Source organism: Penaeus japonicus, unplaced genomic scaffold, assembly GCF_977035675.1.
Source record: "Penaeus japonicus unplaced genomic scaffold, GWHDUDI00000001_assembly GWHDUDI00000014, whole genome shotgun sequence".
In the NCBI taxonomy this organism is placed as follows: Eukaryota; Metazoa; Arthropoda; class Malacostraca; order Decapoda; family Penaeidae; genus Penaeus; species Penaeus japonicus.
Genome location: NW_028234416.1, coordinates 6,906,942 through 6,926,941, shown reverse-complemented (window position 1 = coordinate 6,926,941; position 20,000 = coordinate 6,906,942). Strand labels below are relative to the sequence as shown.

The window sequence follows — 20,000 nt, the reverse complement described above, 5'->3', positions numbered from 1 at the left end:
ACACACACACACACACACACACACACACACACACACACACACACACACACACACACACACACACACACACACACACACACACACACACACACACACACACACACACACACACACACACACACACACACACACACACACACTTTACTGATTGTTTGTACTTGTATTGACAAATAACTGCTGTCTGTGTAAGCATTCCGTTATACATAACCATGTGCGTATGCTGGTGAAAGCACGCCACCGTGTACATATCTGTGTATGGAAGTGAGAGCATACAAGCGTGTGCATATGTGCCTGCATGTGCGTATTTGCGTATGTAATTGAGAGCATGCAAGCGTGTACACTTGTCTCTCCGCATGTGCGTGTCTGCGTATGCAAGTGAGAGAGCATGCAAGAGGTCAAGATTGCAAGAGGGGAATCCCCGAGTGCCGCTTCACTAAGACCGTGGCTTCTCTTCTAGGTGTGGCTTGGCCCTGCAGACACACTAACAGACTAGAGTAGAGGTAATCTTCACTAACGCTGCTAACTCCAGGTAATCGGCGGTCCTCTCGACCAAGGTTGGTGGAGAGAGAGAAAATTATTTTTTGTTGATGTTGTTGTTGTTTCCTTTGCTCGTGAAGGTGTTCGTGATTGTGCTTGTCGGGATGACCTTTTGTGACCTTCTTTCGGTTATGTGTCTCTCTTTTTGGTTCTCTTATTTTTTTTCTCCTTTTATTTCTGATTTTGTGTTTTTTTTTTAGTTTTTTAGTTCCTTTGGGGGTTGTTTTTCTTTGGTTTCTCTCGTACTTTCTCTCTTTAGAGGAAGCTTTCGGCACGTGTTTCCATTTCTTTTCCTCTCCATCATTTTATCCGCAATTTTATTTTCATTATTGTTATCATTTTTGCTAGTATTCATATGTTTTCGGCTATTTATTTTTCGTTCGTTATTGCTTTTTCACTTTCTTCGTTTTTTTATCCTCTCCTTTTTTCTTCGAATTCTGTTTTTCTTGCTATATATATTTTCTTTTTCTTTTAATTGTTTCCCTTGCTCACCCTTTCTTTTCTGTTCCTCTTTTACTGTTTTAAGTCCTTCTCTTCTTCGATATCCTCTTCTTCCTTTTTCTCTCCCTCTTTTTCCATCTTCTTCTCTTATTCATCTTCTACTGTATCCATTTCTGCTTCTTTGATCTCTCTCTCACCTCCCTTGTCCTCCTCCCCACCCACTGCTCTCTCTCTCTCTCTCTCTCTCTCTCTCTCTCTCTCTCTCTCTCTCTCTCTCTCTCTCTCTCTCTCTCTCTCTCTCTCTCTCTGGTTATGGCATCTCCATTTGTATTATGAGTGTTAATTCTTATTTTATGTGTCTCCATTGTTTTTGGTTTATGAGCACTAATATATTTCTGTACAACTGTATATTTATTGTTTTTTTACTCTTGATAGATCTGTCTTTTTAAACATTAATTTCCATTTCAGCTATTTTGGTCATGTTTTGTCCCTTCTTTTGTACACTTTCGGTAATTATATATTTTCATGGAGTTATTTTGTTTATAGCTACTTGCGTGAATATTATATGTGCCCTTACAATTTATATGTGATATTTTTAATCGTGAGATACATTATATTTTGATTTAACTTCTGAAATATTTAAAAACTTATGATTTTTTAACAGTTTTTCAGTAAGCTTTTAAAAACGCGGTGTGAAATATGAAATTATGAAAAAAATGAAAATAAATATGTACGAGAGAGAGAGAGAAAGAGAGAGAGAGAGAGAGAGAGAGAGAGAGAGAGAGAGAGAGAGAGAGAGAGAGAGAGAGGGGAAGAGAAGAGAGCAATTGACTAAAATAAATGCGAACAGAAAAAAACATAAATGCAGTCAGTCCGAGAGACAGAGGGTCAGCCAGACAAACAGACGCGAAGGCAAACAGACATTAAAAAAAAAAAAAAACATAAAAAAGCAAGAGATTTTCAGACAGAAATCAGCCCATCAGGCGGACAGACAGACAGACGTGCGAAGAAGGACCGATATAGAGATAATAAGATAAGAAAAAGAGGTCGATCATCTTGGGTCTTCCTGGAGTTGCGATAGCATTGTCTTGTCATCTCAGGAAATTCCCACGGGGTTCGGAGGGAAAGGGACAGCTTTTACGTGACGCCTTTTTTACTTTATAATATTTGACTACGTGAGAGAAGGGAATGGGAGAGGCAGTGAGAGAGGGGAGAATCAGTAGGATATTGGAAGAGAAAAGGAGAGAGGGGAGAATCAGTAGGATATTGGAAGAGAAAAGGAGAGAGGGGAGAATCAGTGGGAGACTGGAAGAGAAAAGGAGAGATGGGAGAATTAGGAGACTGGAAGAGAAAGGGAGAGAGGGGAGAATTAGGAGATTGGAAGAGAAAGGGAGAATCAGGAGGAGATTGGAAGAGAAAAGGAGAGAGGGGAGAATCAGTAGGATATTGGAAGAGAAAAGGAGAGAGGGGAGAATCAGTAGGATATTGGAAGAGAAAAGGAGAGAGGGGAGAATCAGTAGGATATTGGAAGAGAAAAGGAGAGAGGGGAGAATCAGTGGGAGACTGGAAGAGAAAAGGAGAGAGGGGAGAATCAGTAGGATATTGGAAGGGAAAAGGAGAGAGGGGAGAATCAGTAGGATATTGGAAGGGAAAAGGAGAGATGGGAGAATTAGGAGATTGGAAGAGAAAATGACAGAGAGGAGAATTAGAAGGAGACTGGAAGAGAAAGGGAGAGAGGGGAGAATTAGGAGATTGGAAGAGAAAGGGAGAATCAGAAGGAGATTGGAAGAGAAAGGGAGAGAGGGGAGAATCAGAAAGAAATAGGAAGAGAAAAGGAGAGATGGGAGAATCAGAAGGAGATTGGAAGAGAAAAGGAGAGAGGGGAGAATCAGAAGGAGATTGGAAGAGAAAGGGAGAATCAGAAGGAGATTGGAAGATAAAAGGAGAGAGAGGAGAATCTGAAGGAAATAGGAAGAGAAAGGAGAGAGGGGAGAATCAGAAAGAAATTGGAAGAGAAAAGGAGAGATGAGAAAATCAGAAGAAGATTAGAAGAAAAAAGGAGAGAGGGGAAAATCAGAAGGAGATTGGAAGATGAAAGGAGAGAGAGGAGAAACAGGAGATTGGAAGTGAAGAGGAAGGAGGAGAATTAGAAATAAGAAGGAAGAATCAGAAAGATATGTGATGAGAAAATAAGACAGAGGAGAATCAGAAGGAGATAGGAAGATAAATTTAAGGAAGATAAATAGTCACCGATTGTGCGACCGCAGATGCCGAATAAAAGTTGTTCAGAGTTGAAGATGAACAGTGTTTGATCTAAGTTAATCAGTGAAAAATGGTATTGCTATGAGAATGAAGATGAGGAAAAGAATAAGATATGATGATGGAGAGGAGTGAGAGTGTTGTGGATGTAAAACAGTGGTTCTCGACTCGTTCCAGGCCACGGACTACTGTACAAATCGCCTACCAGCTCCTTATGGAGTAGTGGTAAAAACACAAACGAAAAAAAAGGGTTTGGAATAGATTGTATAAAGTGGTAGTAATAATTTTAGATTTAATTTTTTTTCTTACTATCTTATTTTTTTGAGTTGTGATAGAAAAGTATATATAAACATTTTGGTTTTAAGATATGAACTTATAAATCGATTTTTGTGGAATTATACAAACTCGTAGTTAACATCGTAGTTTGATTTTTTTTTCAAAGATTATCTCAACGAGTTGCATTAATAGGTGATATTTTGCGTAATTTGTATCTAGCAGATGATATGAGATAATATGAGTATTCAACCAGTATATTTCCTTAGATTTTGATTAATTTTATACAACCAAATTTGGAGTCTGTTTTCTTTGTTAAGGTTTTCAGCGTGTGGAGTGGTACTTGATAATGCACAACGAATATCGCTTTTCACTGCAAACAGAGTTTTGTGTTTAGATTTAATCTGCAGCAAGCATGAGAACCCACTCTTGCACATGTAGGTTGATGTAAATATCTAAAGCAATCTGACTGCATGTGTTTCGTGCTGCATATCCAGAAATTCCAAGGATATTCGCGTCAGTTTCCAGTTTATAACTCGACATAGAAAACGTCATGTGGACCGCCCATTGACAACTATTTGGTGCAAAGGAAGCAGGGAAAGGGAAAGGCATTAGTTTTGTGCTTGCGACTCGTGCGTTTGAGGTCCTCGCGTGGGACCTGTCGTGACGGAAGGCGCGAGGTCTTGGATATTTTCGATAAGAAAGGAAGGGGTTTCGGATGTGATTTCGCCGAACGAGAGGCCTGCGGGTGGAATCTCCCTTATCCTGCGTCCCTATCGTGTTTTACGAGATTTAGGATGGCATTATTTAGCGAACTCTTTAGATGGCATTGATCGTATAATCCTTATTGCATTATAGGTTCAGACGTAGATCGGGTTCACTTCCTAATAGGTAAAAGGAAGATAATGAACTGCGTCTTTCATATTTCCTAATTTGAGACGGCAATTCCTTTGCGGCTTCGGTCCTTATATGCCGCCCGCCAAACTTCTCAGGTCTGAGTAAGCGTTATTACGTATTCATGAATGTATAAATTTGTATATGTAGGTTTCAAAGGTTCTACTATTACATGGAGAATGTTGGGTATAACGCAACAAGTTTTATAGAATTGTGAGTAAAATGCAATATAGTGAGATATGGTGTGGTGCTCCCGTAGAGTTGTGTCACTGGACACCCCGACCCAGCGCTGTCGCTGCGGGCTTCTCCGGCTTCAGGCGTGTTGGCTTTCACCTATCTGTCCGTGCAGGTGTGGCGAGGAATAGTAATGTAACCGAAGATAACGGCTATTCAGCATCCAGGAGAGAAATAGCTCTGACATAGACACACATGTACACGTGTGGCGCACTAGCGACACCTCCTCGCCTCCCCCCTCCCCCCTCCCCCTCTCCTCTACCCCCCTCCCCACTCTCACCACTGCCGCCATTGTCAAACTGCCAGTAATAAATGCCTCGACCAGACTCAATTAAACGTCGAGTGAGCAGCGTCCTGTTCCCCTTCTCCCTCTTCTCCCCTCCCCCCTCAACACACGTACCCTCTCCCTCTTCCTTCTGTGTTTGGTGCCATGCCCTTCTTTATGCCCCGCCCCTTTCTTCGCTCCGCCTTCTCCGTGCCCTTGTTTACCTGTAGTTTGATGGATAGGAGGCCTTCTATGCATATTGGTTGTGGTAGCTGTCATGTGGTAGCAGCGGTGCCAGTGGGGGGTCGCAGGTGGTGGAGGTGGTGATAAGCAGGTTTAAATTGGCAGGCCGTGGGCTAATTGGTTCGAAATATTTTTATTAAACAGGAAATTTGGTGGCTTTTCGGTTGGAGCGGTTGTCAGAAATTGCAGAGGAGAACAGTTGCGTTGCGGTGGCTATTTTCTTTATTGTTTATTTTTCGAAGGATCTCCTGCAGCAGCGACGGGATGAGGTTCTCCCTTGTCCTCGATGAGTGGCCCCTTTGCAGGAGTAGGCGGTGTCTCCTACGCTCGCTAAGTGGCCCGGGCAGCGTCCACCGCCCCTGCTGACCACAATAGCCTCAAAACGAGCGCCGGTCGCCCCTTCCCTCCCGACGTGTCACACACCGCCACTACAACCTCAACCTCTCCTTCACCCTCGAGCTTTTACCCTTCACCCTTCTCTACCGAGGCTATCGGGAGAATTTCTATGACTGAGAGAGAAGTTATCTTTCCTAAGTTATAATAATTCGGCGAAGGAGGGAGAGCGTGCGAAAGGAAATAGAATATGAGAGGCAGAAAGAGAGTGATAACGGAGAAGGGAAGTGGGAAGTGGCACTCCGGTGTGCTTTCCCTGCAACTAAGGCTTAGAAAGAAAGTATTTTCAAGGCGAGAATAAGCCTATCCAGTCTTTAAAAATGTGCAAACGAAATTAAAAGAAAATTGTCGTTGAACTGTGATAAAATGATATCAAGAAATTTGTAATTTTAATTCCAACCAGCAATGCATATCACACTTCATTCACTGACTACGTTACATGTATAAACTATTAATCAATTTTACTTCAGATTTTTTTTTTACTGAATGTCCTTTTGATAAATCTATGTTCGTGGGTGATAGCCAAGTGATGACGTCACTGCTAATGATTGACAGGTGACAGGTTTATCGAGGAGGGAAGTGAGACTAAAGGATGCAGAACGGTAGCTCTTAAACTAAAGAATTGGAAGGTAAATGATAAATGATATGAAAAGGAAGAGGTTAAAAATAAGAATGAAATGAGAAAAGGTTTGAAAGTAGAAAGGGAGAGGTGAGGAAAAATAAAAAGAAAAGGAGACACGGAGCGAGAAGACGCAATAAAAAAAGAATGTTATATTTGAATTCAAAACAAGAAAGAGAGATAGAGACACGTGGAAAATATAATCATTTTAAACTGAACAGAGTAATACCAAGAAAAAGAAATAGATAATCGATAGGGGGAAGAGAAAAAAAAAATAAGGAGAGGGAATGTCAGAGGGGAGATGCAACAAGTGTAAGAAAGACCGGGGGGGGGGGGGGAGACGGAGAGTAGGAGAGAGGGGGGGGGGGGGGGGGGCAGGGGCAGGGAAATGTGTGTTTGACGTCCAGCAAGCAAGCAAGCGATAAGGAGGCGGAGGAGATGAGACAGAGGACCCGATGATTACACAGCGTTCTTTATATACCTGTTGCGAGGGAGGAAAAGAGGAGGAGGAGGAGGAAGGAGAAAGAGAAAAGGAGAGGAAAGAAAAATGGAGAAAGGAGGAAGATGAGGAAAAGAAGGAGAAGGAGAATGGGGAAAGAAAAGGAGAAGGAGAATGAGTCAAGAAAAGGAGGAGGAGGATAAGGATGGGGTGGAAAAAAGGAAGAGGAGAAGGAGCATGGAAGAATAGAGAGAGGAAAAGAGAAGAAGAAAAAAAAAAGAACGAAGATGAAAAAGACGAAGAAAGAAAGGAGGAGCTGAGGATGGTACAAGGAAGACGAGAAAAAGAAGGATAGGGGAGTAAAGTGAAAGCGAAAGGAATTGGGAAAAAATGAAATACTCCAGTGAAGAAGCTGCTGTTTCTGATAAAGTGTAACAGCAGCGGGAAGCGAAGAAGGTATTGGTAAATGCATATCCGAAGTAAGAAGGGTAGGAAGGAAGGGATAAAGGATGGAAGAGGGAGGAAGCAAGCAAGCAAGCAAGGAGGGATTGAAGTAAGGAGGGAGGGAAGGAAGCAAGGCTAGACGTAAGGGGGCATTATAGGAAGGAAGTAAAAACGAAGGGAAAGAAGGGCGGAAATTGGGAAAGAGGGAATAAAGGAAGAGAAAGTGCGAGCCAGGAGAGAGAGATGGACGTCTTGGCAGCGACCGGGAATGTCAATAGACTGGCGGTCGGCGGAGGAAGGCGGGGAACCGAGTGCAAATAGCGTCCAGCGGAAGTGGCGAGATGAAGATGGATACAGATGGCGTGAGTGAAAGAGGGGGTTAGGATGTAGAGGAGGAACGGATGTATGAAAGGAGCGCGAATGGGAGGCAGGAGAGGGGAGGATGGAATGCGAATGAGAGGTAGAAGAAGGGAGAAGATAGAACCCATAAAAGGCAAGAGAAAGGAGAATGGAGGAGACTTTAGTGCGAATGAGGGATAGAAGAGGGGAAGAATACAGAGCGAATGAGAGACAGAAGATGAGAGAAGTGAGAACAAATAAAAGGCAGAATGGAGAATGGAGAAGAGTATAAGAGAGGCGATGCAAGATGGGCACACACCTGTATCACTATAAAGGTACGGTTACAGTGGCTGTGGCGTAGAGAGGCGGTGTGTGTGTGTGTTTGTGTGTGTGTGTGTGTGTGTGTGTGTGTTTGTGTGTTTGTGTGTGTGTGGGGCCGGGATAGTGAGTAGTTCTTGTATTAAGTGACGGGATGGAAGGCTGGAGTTATCACGTGTCTCGGTACGATGTGTACTTTTCTCTCGCACTCCGTTTAGGTTTCTGTGTCTGACGCTGGGGAGGGTGGGGGTGGGGTGGGGTAGGGAGGGCAAGAGGGAATGAGTTGGAAAGGAGAAAGAAGGTAAAGGGGAGAAATAAGTTTGAAGAAAAAAAAAATAAAAGGCGGGTAAATCAGAAGGAAAGAGAAGGAAAACAAAGCAAAAGTTGGAAGGAGAGCGGGGAAAATAGCAACTTGGAAAGAACGGGAGAAAAAAAAGTAATTTACAATGGAACGAAGAAAAGAAAGTGAACAAAGTAAAAAGGAGAAGCGAAGTTAATAAAAGACAAATAAAACAAACGTAAATCAGAGGGAAACAACAAGCAAACGGAACAAATTAGAAAGGAAAGCGGTAAGGTAACAGAATAGATGATAGAAAGAGCAATTGCAAAAAAAAAAAAAACGCAAAAAAAAGAAAGCTTCAACAGACGAGGTTACTAAGAGACCCAGAAACAAGAAGCAAGACGTCGAAGGGTAAATCAACGGCCTTGCAACATAAACAGATCGAGCGGTGGCCTCAAAGGGCGCGAACAGAAGACGGAAGCAAGGATGTCGGACGGAGAATATCGACGTCCGTTCGTGTTCGCGGGTCGGGGAAGGAGGCGGGGGGGGGGGAAGGGGGAGGAGAAGGAGAAGGAGGGGGGAGGGGGCGGCGGACGTCCAACACAAACGCCTTGATAACATTGAGACAGTTTCCGCCATCTGAGGGCGTCTATTGCCTCCGGTGCTGAATGCGCGCTCTGTTATCTCCCGCGCTGTTGCCGCTAATGGTAGTGGGTGGATCGCTCGCGTGGCTGTGGTGGATGTGTATGGTGGCGGGAGGGAGTATGTGGCGTGGTGGGTGGGAAGGTGGTGGGTGGGGGGAGTATGTGGTGTTGTGTGCTATGTCGGAGTGATGAAACGTCGCCTTGTTCATTCAGGTTGCTATATCGAAATTGCAAACAGACTGAAGATGTTATAACGCATTGCTCATATTCGAGCAACTCGCAACATATAACTTAAACTAATTGATTTATCTGATCGCACACTTGGCCTCATTTGAACTATTCAATTTTATGCAATCATGCGCAAAGGGAAATTGTAAGTGCTTGTGTATATAAATCATGAAAGCACATAATGAATTGGATCGCATTCATTCATGGTGTGAAGGTCGTACCATGCTAATGAGACTACAAGGTATAATTGATATTGATTATTAACATTGAATATGTATGTGTATGTGTTTATGTATGTGTATGTATAATAATATGTGTATGTGTTTATATATGTGTATGTGTATAATAATATGAATATGAATATATACATGTATATACATATGCGTATGCGTATGCATATGCATATGCATATGTATATGTATATGTATATGTATATATATATGTATATATATATATATATCTATATATCTATTATATGCATATATATATATGCATATGCATATATATTATATATATTATATATATATATATATATATATATATATATATATATAATATATATATATGTATTGTGTGTGTGTGTGTGTGTGTGTGTGTGTGTGTGTGTGTGAGTGTGTGTGTGTTTATCGGATGCATAAGCATATATGTACTGAAGAATATCTATCAGAGTAAAAAGATGAATACGATTAAAGAATGAATAGATAAATCTGCCATTCTTAAAAGTAAACGAAATGGTCAGCCTTTTCCACATAGCTGAGAAAGAAAGAAAGACAGAAAAAAAGAAAGACAGAGAAAGAAAGAAAAGGAGAGAGAGAGAAAAATAATGAAAATGAAAGATAAAGAGAGAGAGAGAGAGAGAGAGAGAGAGAGAGAGAGAGAGAGAGAGAGAGAGAGAGAGAGAGAGAGAGAGAGAGAGAGGGAAAAAGAGAGAGCGAGAGAGAGAGAGAGTATTTTTGTCCGTTCCAGTGAGGGGAGAGAGTTCCGGATGCCGTTTCCTCTCCTCACGCCCACCCTTTGTCCTGTCTTGGGCGTGTACGCATCTGAAATGTGCACACGATGGACAATCTCTGCCTGTACTTTCTGTTGCACGCTTTTGTCTACGCTGTACATCCAGCAGCGTAATGTACCATAGGGTGGGGGTGGGGGGAGGGGGGATGGGTCGTCAAGGGCGTGTGCTCTCGCCGTAACGTTTGTTGTGTGCGCTGGCTCTGTATGCAGCTTCATCGTGGAGGACTTTTCAACGATACGTGGATACATACATGGGTGCATTCGTGTGTTTTGATTTTTTTGTATGTGTTATGCGTGAATATTGTCCTGAGTGCGTTAGTCTCCATTATTTCCATTGTTTTATTTTTCTGCATATTTCGGGACTCGGTGTTTAGGTCCATTTTTATGACCAAGTATATATTTCAATCAACTATTCAGTTAAAAATGTTTGAGTGGCTTTCGGATCTGAGGAGAGTCGACGATTTTTAAAAGTGTGAAATTTGATCCATAACACAATAGCTGCTACGTATTTGTTTTTTGTGTTTTGTTTTTTTTGTCCTTGCAATGGCCGTGTTGCAGCGGGCGGTCGTGGGGGCTGTGGCCGCAAAGATGCCCGGGCTCAAGTTCCACGGATGGTTTGTACCATTTGCTTGTCCTTTCGGTATTCCGAGGGCACAAAGGGGCGCTGGGAGAGTCAGAATAGGACTTAGATTTCAGTTGGGGTCCTGATAGTCCCTGAGGAGGGCTGGCTTTCGGCCTCACTCACATACCTATGCACTAATGCACACTCAGTCTCAGATAAGTATACACATATCCATAAGCATAAGCATAAAAATGCGCGCGCGCGCACACGTACACACACGCACATATATATATATATATATAAACACACACACACACACACACACACACACACACACACACACACACACACACACACACACACACACACACACACACACACACACACACACACACACACATACACATATATATATGTACAATATGTATATTATGTATATATGATATGTATATTATGTATATATGTATATATGTATATATGTATATGTCTGTATATGTATATATATATATATATATACATACACAAAAATACATAAATGAATAGATAAATTAATAAAAGATAAATAAAAAAGAAGTAAGAATAGATAAATGAATAAATGAAATAAAATAAAATAAAAAATATAAAAATAAAATAAAACGCGCGCGCGCGCACCCGTGCGCATGGTGGTTCGTTTCGCATGGCAGAGTGACTGGCCACATCAACTGCTCTCCACACACATTACCTAATTAGCCCTCATTAGGTCATGCAAGTTCCCCGCGAATGATTACCCAGGGAAGAGGGGGAGGGGGAGGGGGGAAGGGAGGCGGTTGTTGAATCGAGGTAATTTTGGATGACGTCACTCGCCCAAAAATAAGAGAAAATGTCCGATCTCATTTGCATAAGGCTGTGATGAAATCGGAATCCCCTTATGGGGTTCAGGAAAGGGAGTGAGTCTCTCGCCGGAAAAAGGCGGAAGGAGAGGGAGAGGGAGCAGGGTGATTAGGAGAGGAAGAGGGAGAAGGAGAATTAGTAGAGAAAGAGGGAGAAGGAGAATTAGTAGAGAAAGAGGGAGAGGGAGTATGAGAAGGACGATTGGGAAAGAAAGAGGGAGAAGGAAAATTGTTAGAGAAAGAGGGAGAGGGCGAAGGAGAAGGGTGATTAGTAGAGAAAGAGAGAGAAGAAGAAGTAAGAGAGGATGAGGGAGAGGGTGAAGGAGAAGGATGATAAGGAAAGAAAGAAGGAAAGAGATAGAAAAAGAGAAGGAGAAGGAGAAAGAGAAAGGGAGAAGTGGAATGAGAATTAGGAGAGGAAGAAGGAGAGTGAAAGGAAAAGAGAAAGAGATAAGGGGCAGCCAGAGGGAAAGGGTAACAGGGAGAGAGGGAGGGGGGATGGATGTGAAGAGAGAAGGAGAGAGAGAGACAGAAACAGCATCAGAGGAGGGGGGCTGTGCACTGTTATAGAGAAAGAGGGAAGGAAAAAAATACATAAGTTAGGTCGATTCTTCGCTAAGACATATTTCCTCCTTTGGACCTACCCCTACCACTTCTCCCAACCCCACCCTCCTACCCCTCCTACCTCTCTTCCACCGCCCCCCTTCCACCACCACGTACCACCCACCCGCTTCCACCACCCCCTAACCCCCACCCGCTTCCACCACCCCCTAACCCCCACCCCGCCCTACCACCACCCCCTGCCACCCGCCCTGCCCCAAGAGAAATAGCCGCTGGGCAGAACAACAAAATAATGATAACAGTGCAGAGCCAAGGGTTCACCCAGCGTAAAAATGATGAGCAGGACAACACCCACGCCCAGAGATATGACGGCAAAACAACACAGATTAAAAGGATGGAGAGGATGTGTATGGATATGTGTGTGTGTGTGTGTGTGTGTGTGTGTGTGTGTGTGTGTGTGTGTGTGTGTGAGTGTGTGTATCTATTTGGGTAATGTAGGTGTACAGTACTTATCCATTTATCTGTGCACTCACACACACACACACACACACACACACACACACACACACACACACACACACACACACACACACACACACACACACACACACACACACACACACACACACACACACACACACACCAATCCATCCTCCTGCACACACACACACGAGGGTAACGAGATAACGCGAGCGAAACGGCGAGCACATTTGGCCGGTGTGATGTTACCTGCGATCCTGCTTCTCGCCTGCCCCGACAGGTGTCTTAGTGACTTCCGGTCCAGCCAGGAGATTTGGCTCTTCATTTGATTGTGGGCGGAGTTGCTTGTATCAGTGGTTGTTTGTTTGTTCATGTGTAGGGTTTTTGGTTTTGGTTTGTTTCTTGGGTAGTTTTCAAAAGGATTTTTGATTCTTATTTTTCCTGTCTTCCCGTTTTCTTCATTTTGGCGAGTTTATTTTTCTTCTTTGTATTTTTCGTTTTGGAAAACAAAAATCCTTGTGTTCTATTTTTCTCCTTCTCCTTTCGTCATTATTTTCTCTCCTTTTTCTAATTTCTTATGTTCATAATTAGAATCATATATTGGTTTAGAAAATATATATTAGAATTACAAATTTGTGCAAATGATTAGACTAATAGCTCGATGAAAGATTACTAGAATGATAATCTGAAAAATGTATCGATGGAATTGTTAAAACGAAGATTGATATAATTAATTCATAAAAAGGTGTAACTGCGATAAATCGATGAAATATAGAAAATATGTCAAGGATGGAGAGGAGAAAATCATAGCAAGAGGAGAATAATTGAAATAAAGAAAGCAGAAAAACAGGTGGATGGATAGAACAGAAAAGAAGATAAATGAAAGTCTTGGAAGTTTAGGCGAGAACCTGAGACGAAATGTCAACTTTGCTGAACGACTTGTGGCTCGTGCGCGCGCGTGTGTCGCTTTTGAGTGGGTTGAGTGTGTCTGTTTGTATGTGTGTCTGTTTTGAATGGGTTTGGTATGTCTATTTGTGTGTGTGTGTCGCTTTTGAGCGGGTTTTGTGTGTCTGTTTGCATGTGTGTCTGTTTTGAGTGGGTTTGGTATGTCTGCCTGTGTGTGTGTGTCGCTTTTGAGCGGGTTTTGTGTGTCTGCTTATGTGTGTGTGTGTTTGTCTGTTTCTGTTTTGAGTATGTTTTATGTATGTGTGTTTTGTGTGTCTGTATTGAATGGGTTGTGTTTGTTTTAAGTGGGTTTTGTGTGTGTGTTTGTCTGATTGAGTGTGTTTGTTTTGAGTGTGTTTTGTGTGTCTGTTTTGAGTGTGTTGTATGTGTTTGTCTGGTTTGAGTGTGTTTTGTGTGTCTGTTTTTTTGTGTGTGTGTTTGTCTGTTTTGAGTGTGTATTGTGTGTCTGCGTTGAGTGTGTTGTGCGTGTCTGGTTTGAGTGTATTTTGTGTGTCTGTTTTTTAGTGTGTGTGTGTCTGTCCGTTTTGAGTGTGTGTGTGTCTATTTTGAGTGTGTTTTGTGTGTCTGTTTGTGTGTGTGTTTGTTTTGAGTGTGCTATATGTCTGTTTGTGTGTGTCTATTTTCAGTGTCTGTGTGTGTGTCTGTTTTGAGTGTGGTTCGTGTGTGTGTGTGTGTGTGTGTGTGTGATTGTGTGTGTGCTTGCGCGCTCTCACGTCCACATAGTAGGTACCTAAAGCTGACCACTTTAAAGCAGCAACATGTCACTCCATTCGATTTCTAACGACGTTCCTAACAAACGCTTACCTTGTCTGCGACGAAGAGAGAGAACAAGAGAAGAGGAGAGAACAAGATAACAAAAAGAGTACGAAGACGAAAACAAAGAATATAGAGAGAGAAAAAAAAAGAAAAAAAACATTGCTGTTCTGCAAGCCTCTTTATGTCCATTAACCCTTTTCCTCCTGTGAGTGAATGGATTAATTTTCGACTGGGAGTCAGCCATGCTCTCATCCACCACGGAAATAGGCTGGGTGTGGGCCGTGTGGGAAGTAGGCCAGGATAATGAACGCGAGAGTTGGATGTCTGTGTGTGTGTGATGACGATGTTGCTTGGGTGCATGTGGGGTCGGAGTAGGGGTTGGGGTGGGAGTGGGGGTAAGGTATGGGGGATAAGGGGAGCTATCTATGTTTACCAGAAACTTTCCAAGCGCATTTTTTTTTTAAAGCTCATTTTTTAATAACATTTCTGCAACACACTCTTTTTCGGGTGTTTATTTCAAATCACCGTTTATTTCTCTACTTCTGCAACACACTCCTTTTCGCGTGTTTATTTCAGAGCACCGTTTTTCTCACACTTTTACTACACACTTTTCCTCTCCTTCCTCGCGTTGGAACTCCGGCCACCAGCTCGCACACCGGAATTTTTAATCGGAAACTGGATCGGATTTGCCTAAGGAGCGTTGGAGCGTTGGCAGGGGATTTGCGTTTTTTGTGTGTGTTTGTTTGTTTGTTTGTTTGGGAACGTATTTTCGTGTTTGTGAATGTGTTTATTTGTTTGTGTGTACGTGGGTTATTTGTTTGTGTGTATGAGTTTATTTGTTTGTGTGTGTTATTTAGTTTGAACTTGTATTTGTATGTGTTTGCTTGTAAATGTATTTGTATTGATAGAAACAAAGCCAAAATAAATACGTAATCGTATATATACATATGTCGACACGAGTACGTTTATACAGGTATGCAAATAACATACGCTGGTGGTGCCAGCAGAGATGCCATGGTGTCTGTGGGAGGGGGTTGGAGGGAGGGAGGGGGGGCGGAAAGGGGATGGCGGTGGCCCCAACCCGAGGTCGTGGTGCTCGTGTCTGTGGCGAGTGAATCAGATTACTGATAAACGACTGATAAAGGGAATGTGTATCGTGTTATCATGTTATCTCTACTCGCCAGCATCATCCTCGTCATTGTGGATTTGGTTGACTCCGGTGCGATGATTTTGGAGCGGGGGGGGGGGGGCAAGGGAGGGAGAGGGAGAGGGAGAGGGAGATTGAGAAGAGTGGTGGAGTGGCAGAGAGAGAGAGAGAGAGAGAGAGAGAGAGAGAAAGAGAAAGAGAAAGAGAAAGAGAAAGAGAAAGAGAAAGAGAAAGAGAAAGAGAGAGAAAGAAAGAAAGAAAGAAGAGAACGAAAGAAAGAAGAGAACGAGAGAAAGAAGAGAACGAGATTAACCCAAACGAGATTACTGGGTGACCAAAAAATCGACTAGAAAAAAATAGGAAAAAGGAAGCATAAAAGGGAAGACAAAGATACTCGCACATCGTTCTACTTCTGCCCCAGTGTGCGTAAGGGAGAACACGTAGAAAAAATACCTTGCAATTTTTCTCTCCTGAGGCCTTTAGTGGGGGGGGTGTAGTAAGAATATTTTTATTTTGTTGTATATATTTACTTTTATATTTCTTTTGTGTTTTTTTGTTGGTTTTGTTCAGTTGTTGTTTTTTGTTGTTTTTATTTCAGCTCGTAGTACAGACCGCCTGTATTTTTGAGAGCGTAATGGTAGTTGATGGATAAAAAAGACAGTGGTGTTTTCTGTATTTGTTTTTGTGTTAGACCATCGTCAGTATTTCTCCAATATGATATTTCTGTGTAACTTTTTTTTTGTTCGTTTCTTTGAATTATTTTCCCCCGTAAAAATACCATTTCCTCGTCTCTTGTCACATGTCCCTTGCGGCTTCCTTTATTTTTTCCTATTTGGAAATATATGTTGTCAATGAATCCAGTGTTATCATTTGCTTGTTTGGTTTGTTTCATTGTCTGTGCAGTATCAAACAGCGATGTCGTAGCATGGCTCGGCCGGCCATTGGGGAAGGTTGGGGGGGGGGGCGACGGGGGGATGGGGGCTTGCAGTGGTGGTGGTGGTGTTAGTAAGGCCAAGTGGGGAAAGCGAGGGGGACGGGGGATGATGAGGGTGGGGGATTTTCCAGCTGAGGAAACTTGGGCTATGTGTATTTGTGTAGTTATGTTGTTTTATGTTTTTTTTTTTTTTTGTGTGTGTGTTTAAGTGTCTGGATGGAGGTGTTTCTACATGCTTCTGTATGTGTTTCTGAAACAGACTCTCTTTAGTGTTTCTACAATTGTTTAGCAATAACGTTTATTTTTACTTCATGTACGTGCCTCTGCGTTTGAAAGCAGATATTTGCAGTTTTGCTTGTCAATGCTTGTGTATGTGGTGTGCGTATATGAGTATGTAGGTTATATAAAAAAGAATGATTTATGTGACCCACACACCTGTTGAGCACACACGTGTAGGTTAATGTTTCTTTCAGCAAGAAAATAAAAGAATTCTACATTTTCATATATTATTCTTACTTACAAGTTTGGCGTTTTCCTTTAATTGTTAACAAATAAGATAAATGGTGATATTTATTGTCTTGGTTTCATGTTATAATTTTAGAATGTTTAGTATTCCGCCAACCGAATAATACATGCGTTTATAAGCGTGACGAACCCAACATAAGTATTAACTTGGACAACAACAATACGTAATTAAAACAGTGGTAATTACATAAAAAAACAATAGCCAAAGAAGGTCTCGTAATAGCATGTAACAAGAAAACGGCTACTATGTCTTTTGTATTTTCCTTATTTTTAATTATATTTTCATAATTTAAATTACAACAATAAACACCGCTATAAAATCCATCCACCAGCACCGCACGACCTCCACCTTCGCCACAGCCGTCACCACACTCACACACGTACAGACACACACACACACATACACACACACCACCAGCATGATAACCCTCTGCGTGGAGCGTGATGGCTCAGTGTTTGTTGTGTGAGTGTCGGGGAAGGAGTGTGGTGAGCGAGGGAGCGGAGCATACGTGTGAGGGGCCTGTGTACGCGGGTGGATGTGTGTGTTTGTGTACGGACGCTGCTACACACACGCACATGCAAATTCGTCCGTCATGGTGTGCGAAGGAAAGCGGGTTGACTAGAGGAATTCCGGGAGAAACAAACGCTTATGTCACTTTGAAGGCGTGTTTGTGTGCGCAAAGCTAAGCGGTGGACAAGTTATATGCGTGTTGTCTTCGCACTCACGCACGCACACACACACAGTACGCTGTGACCTCGCGTGTGTGCAGTAGTGCAGTGCATAATGAGTCGGGCATAGCGGGCATTCCGGGCTCGGGGATGCCCAGCCAAGAGAGAGAAAGAGAAAGAGGAGAAGAGAGGTGTTTTGCCAAGTGTGTTTAGATCAGCCAAGATACTGGTGTTGTTTCTGCCGTTGCAAGGAGCTTCCAGAAAACGCTCCGGTGATCAAAAAAAGAAAGAAAGAAAAGAAAAATGAACTTAAAAAAACACGTAAACGAAATTATCAGAAGTTAACATTACGGTAGAGAATGAGTGAACACCCTGGCTAGATTGCCAGACGAATGGAGTTGTGTGAAACGGGATAAAGAAAAAAGAAAAAAATATCCCCGGCAGGGAATTAAAGTGAACTTGAGGGAAAGAAATCTGTGCGCTGCAAGCCGGGGTACCGCCGGGCATTTCTGGGTAAAGGGGACAAAGGGTTTAAGGGGTGAGAAAGCAGAATGGAAATTGGGAAAGAATACGCGGAACGAAGGTAGAATTAAGAAATTGCGGGTGATTAGGAAGGGAAAGTACGGAAAGGCAAACAGAATGAGAGAGAGAGAGAGAGAGAGAGAGAGAGAGAGAGAGAGAGAGAGAGAGAGAGTGAGAGAGTGAGAGAGAGAGTGAGAGAGTGAGAGAGTGAGAGAGTGAGAGAGTGAGAGAGTGAGAGAGTGAGAGAGTGAGAGAGTGAGAGAGAGAGAGAGAGAGAGAGAGAGAGAGAGAGAGAGAGAGAGAGAGAGAGAGAGAGAGAGAGAGAGAGAGAGAGAGAGAGAGAGAGAGAGAGAGAGAGAGAGAGAGAGAGAGAAGGAAAGAAAGAGCGAGAACTAACAGTACCGAGAGAATGTGTACAACGGCAAGAATCAGCGTAGCGGTGGAACCTGTCGAGAGTGCAGGTCCGGGGCATCAACCGCGCCAGGGCATGGCGTGGAGGGCGCCCGACCGTGATGGAGGGTGCATAGAAGGGGCATCCACAAGGCCTAAGGGGACGATGCACGACGTAGGGGGATAAACGAGGATGTGGCACACCGAGGCATTGAGTGAGCATCATAAGCCGCGGTGGAAGGAAGCATCATATCATCCAGTGGCCTTGAGGCATGTGGGCATAAAGGCATTATTTGCACTATGAGAGGATAGAGAGACCAGCGCTAGCGACGCAGGAGGGAGGATTAAATAAAGGGAGGGAGGAGGAGTTGGGGAGGGAAGAAGAAGAAGAGGGGGATAGGGAGAGGAATGGGGAGGGGAAGAGAGGAGAGGAGATGAAGTATTAAGAAAAAAAGAAGACGGGAGGGGTAGAGGCGAGGGAGGGGAGGGAACGGGGGAGAGGAGGAGTAGGGAAAAAAATGAGGGGGAAGGAGTAGGAGAGGGGGGTGAGGTATATAGAAAAAAAGGGGAGGGGGAGAAGAGAAGAGGAGGAGAACAGGGAGAGTATGGGCGAGAGGGAGAGGAGAGGAGATGGAAGTGTTAAGAAAAGAAGGAGGGGGGGGGAGGGGAGAGGAGAAGTAGTACGAAGAAGAGGAAATGGCAGGGAATGGAAAGTGGGAGAAGATGAAAAGAAGTAGTAAGAAAACAAAGGATATGAAAGAAAGAGAAAGAAGAGGATGGTAAGGAGAGAAAGAGAAGGGGTAGAAAATGAAAAAAAAGAAACAAGAAAGAAAAGGAGATGGGAGAGAAGGAGGAGGAGGAGGAGGATTGACAATATTTCAGGGCATCGTGTACGACTTTCTTCCTGATTTTCTTCTTCCTACTTGGGCCATCAGTGATCAGTATGTTGGGTAGCCCTCGGGGGGCATATCTGATTGGGAAGGGGAGAAGAGGAGAGAGGTCAAGGAAAGGAAGGAGAAGGGGAGAGAGGTCAAGGAAAGGAAGGAGAAGGGGAGAGAGGTCAAGGAAGGGAAGGAGAAGGGGAGAGAGGTCAAGGAAAGGAAGGAGAAGGGGAGAGAGGTAAGGGAAGGAGAAGGGGAGAGAGGTCAAGGAAGGGAAGGAGAAGGGGAGAGAGGTCAAGGAAGGGAAGGAGAAGGGGAGAGAGGTAGGGAGGGAAAGAGAATGGGTAGGGAAGAAAATAGAGGGTGATGACAAGAGAGATAGGGAGTGAAGAAGAGAGCAAGAGAGTAGTGAAAGAAGAGCAATAGAGAGGGAGTGAAAGAGTGAGCAAGAGTGAAGGAGAGAAGGAAATGGCAAGAGAGAAGTAGTGGAAAAAAAGTAATAGAGAAGGAATAAAATAGAGCAAGATAGGAGTGAAAAGGGAAGGAATTGAGAGGGAGAGAAAGAAAGCAATAGCGAAAGTGTGAAAGAGAGAGTAATAGAGTGGAAGTAAAAGAGAGACCAAGAGAGAAGGAGGGAAAGAAAGAGCAAGCGAGGGGGGTAAAAGAAACGCCAAAGGATAGTGTGTGAAAGAGAGCAACAAAAAAAGGGGGGAAAGGAGTGAAACAAAGAGCAAGGACCAGATAATAAAATAGAAAAATAAATAAATAAATAAAGAGATAGAGTATGAAAAAAAACAGAAGCGAGAGGACGAGAGAGACGTAATCAGCGTCAGAGGCCAGCGTCACCCACCCTCGTAACCTCGCCGCCCAGCACCGGCGA

The 20,000-nt window shown here is 43.2% G+C and overlaps 2 protein-coding genes across 2 annotated transcripts in view; both read left to right on the top strand.

The window, feature by feature from the left end:
* The window catches only part of LOC122266025 (uncharacterized), a 244,772-nt gene extending 236,439 nt beyond the window's left edge, over window positions 1-8,333 (top strand). Inside the window, exon 3 of the mRNA XM_086543851.1 lies at window positions 458-8,333. Within this exon, the coding sequence (XP_086399977.1) occupies window positions 458-498 (41 nt within the window). The 3' untranslated portion in view covers window positions 499-8,333. The remainder of the gene's footprint in view (window positions 1-457) is intronic.
* The window catches only part of LOC147470483 (uncharacterized), a 45,977-nt gene that overhangs the window by 18,914 nt on the left and 7,063 nt on the right, over window positions 1-20,000 (top strand). The window lies entirely within an intron of this gene.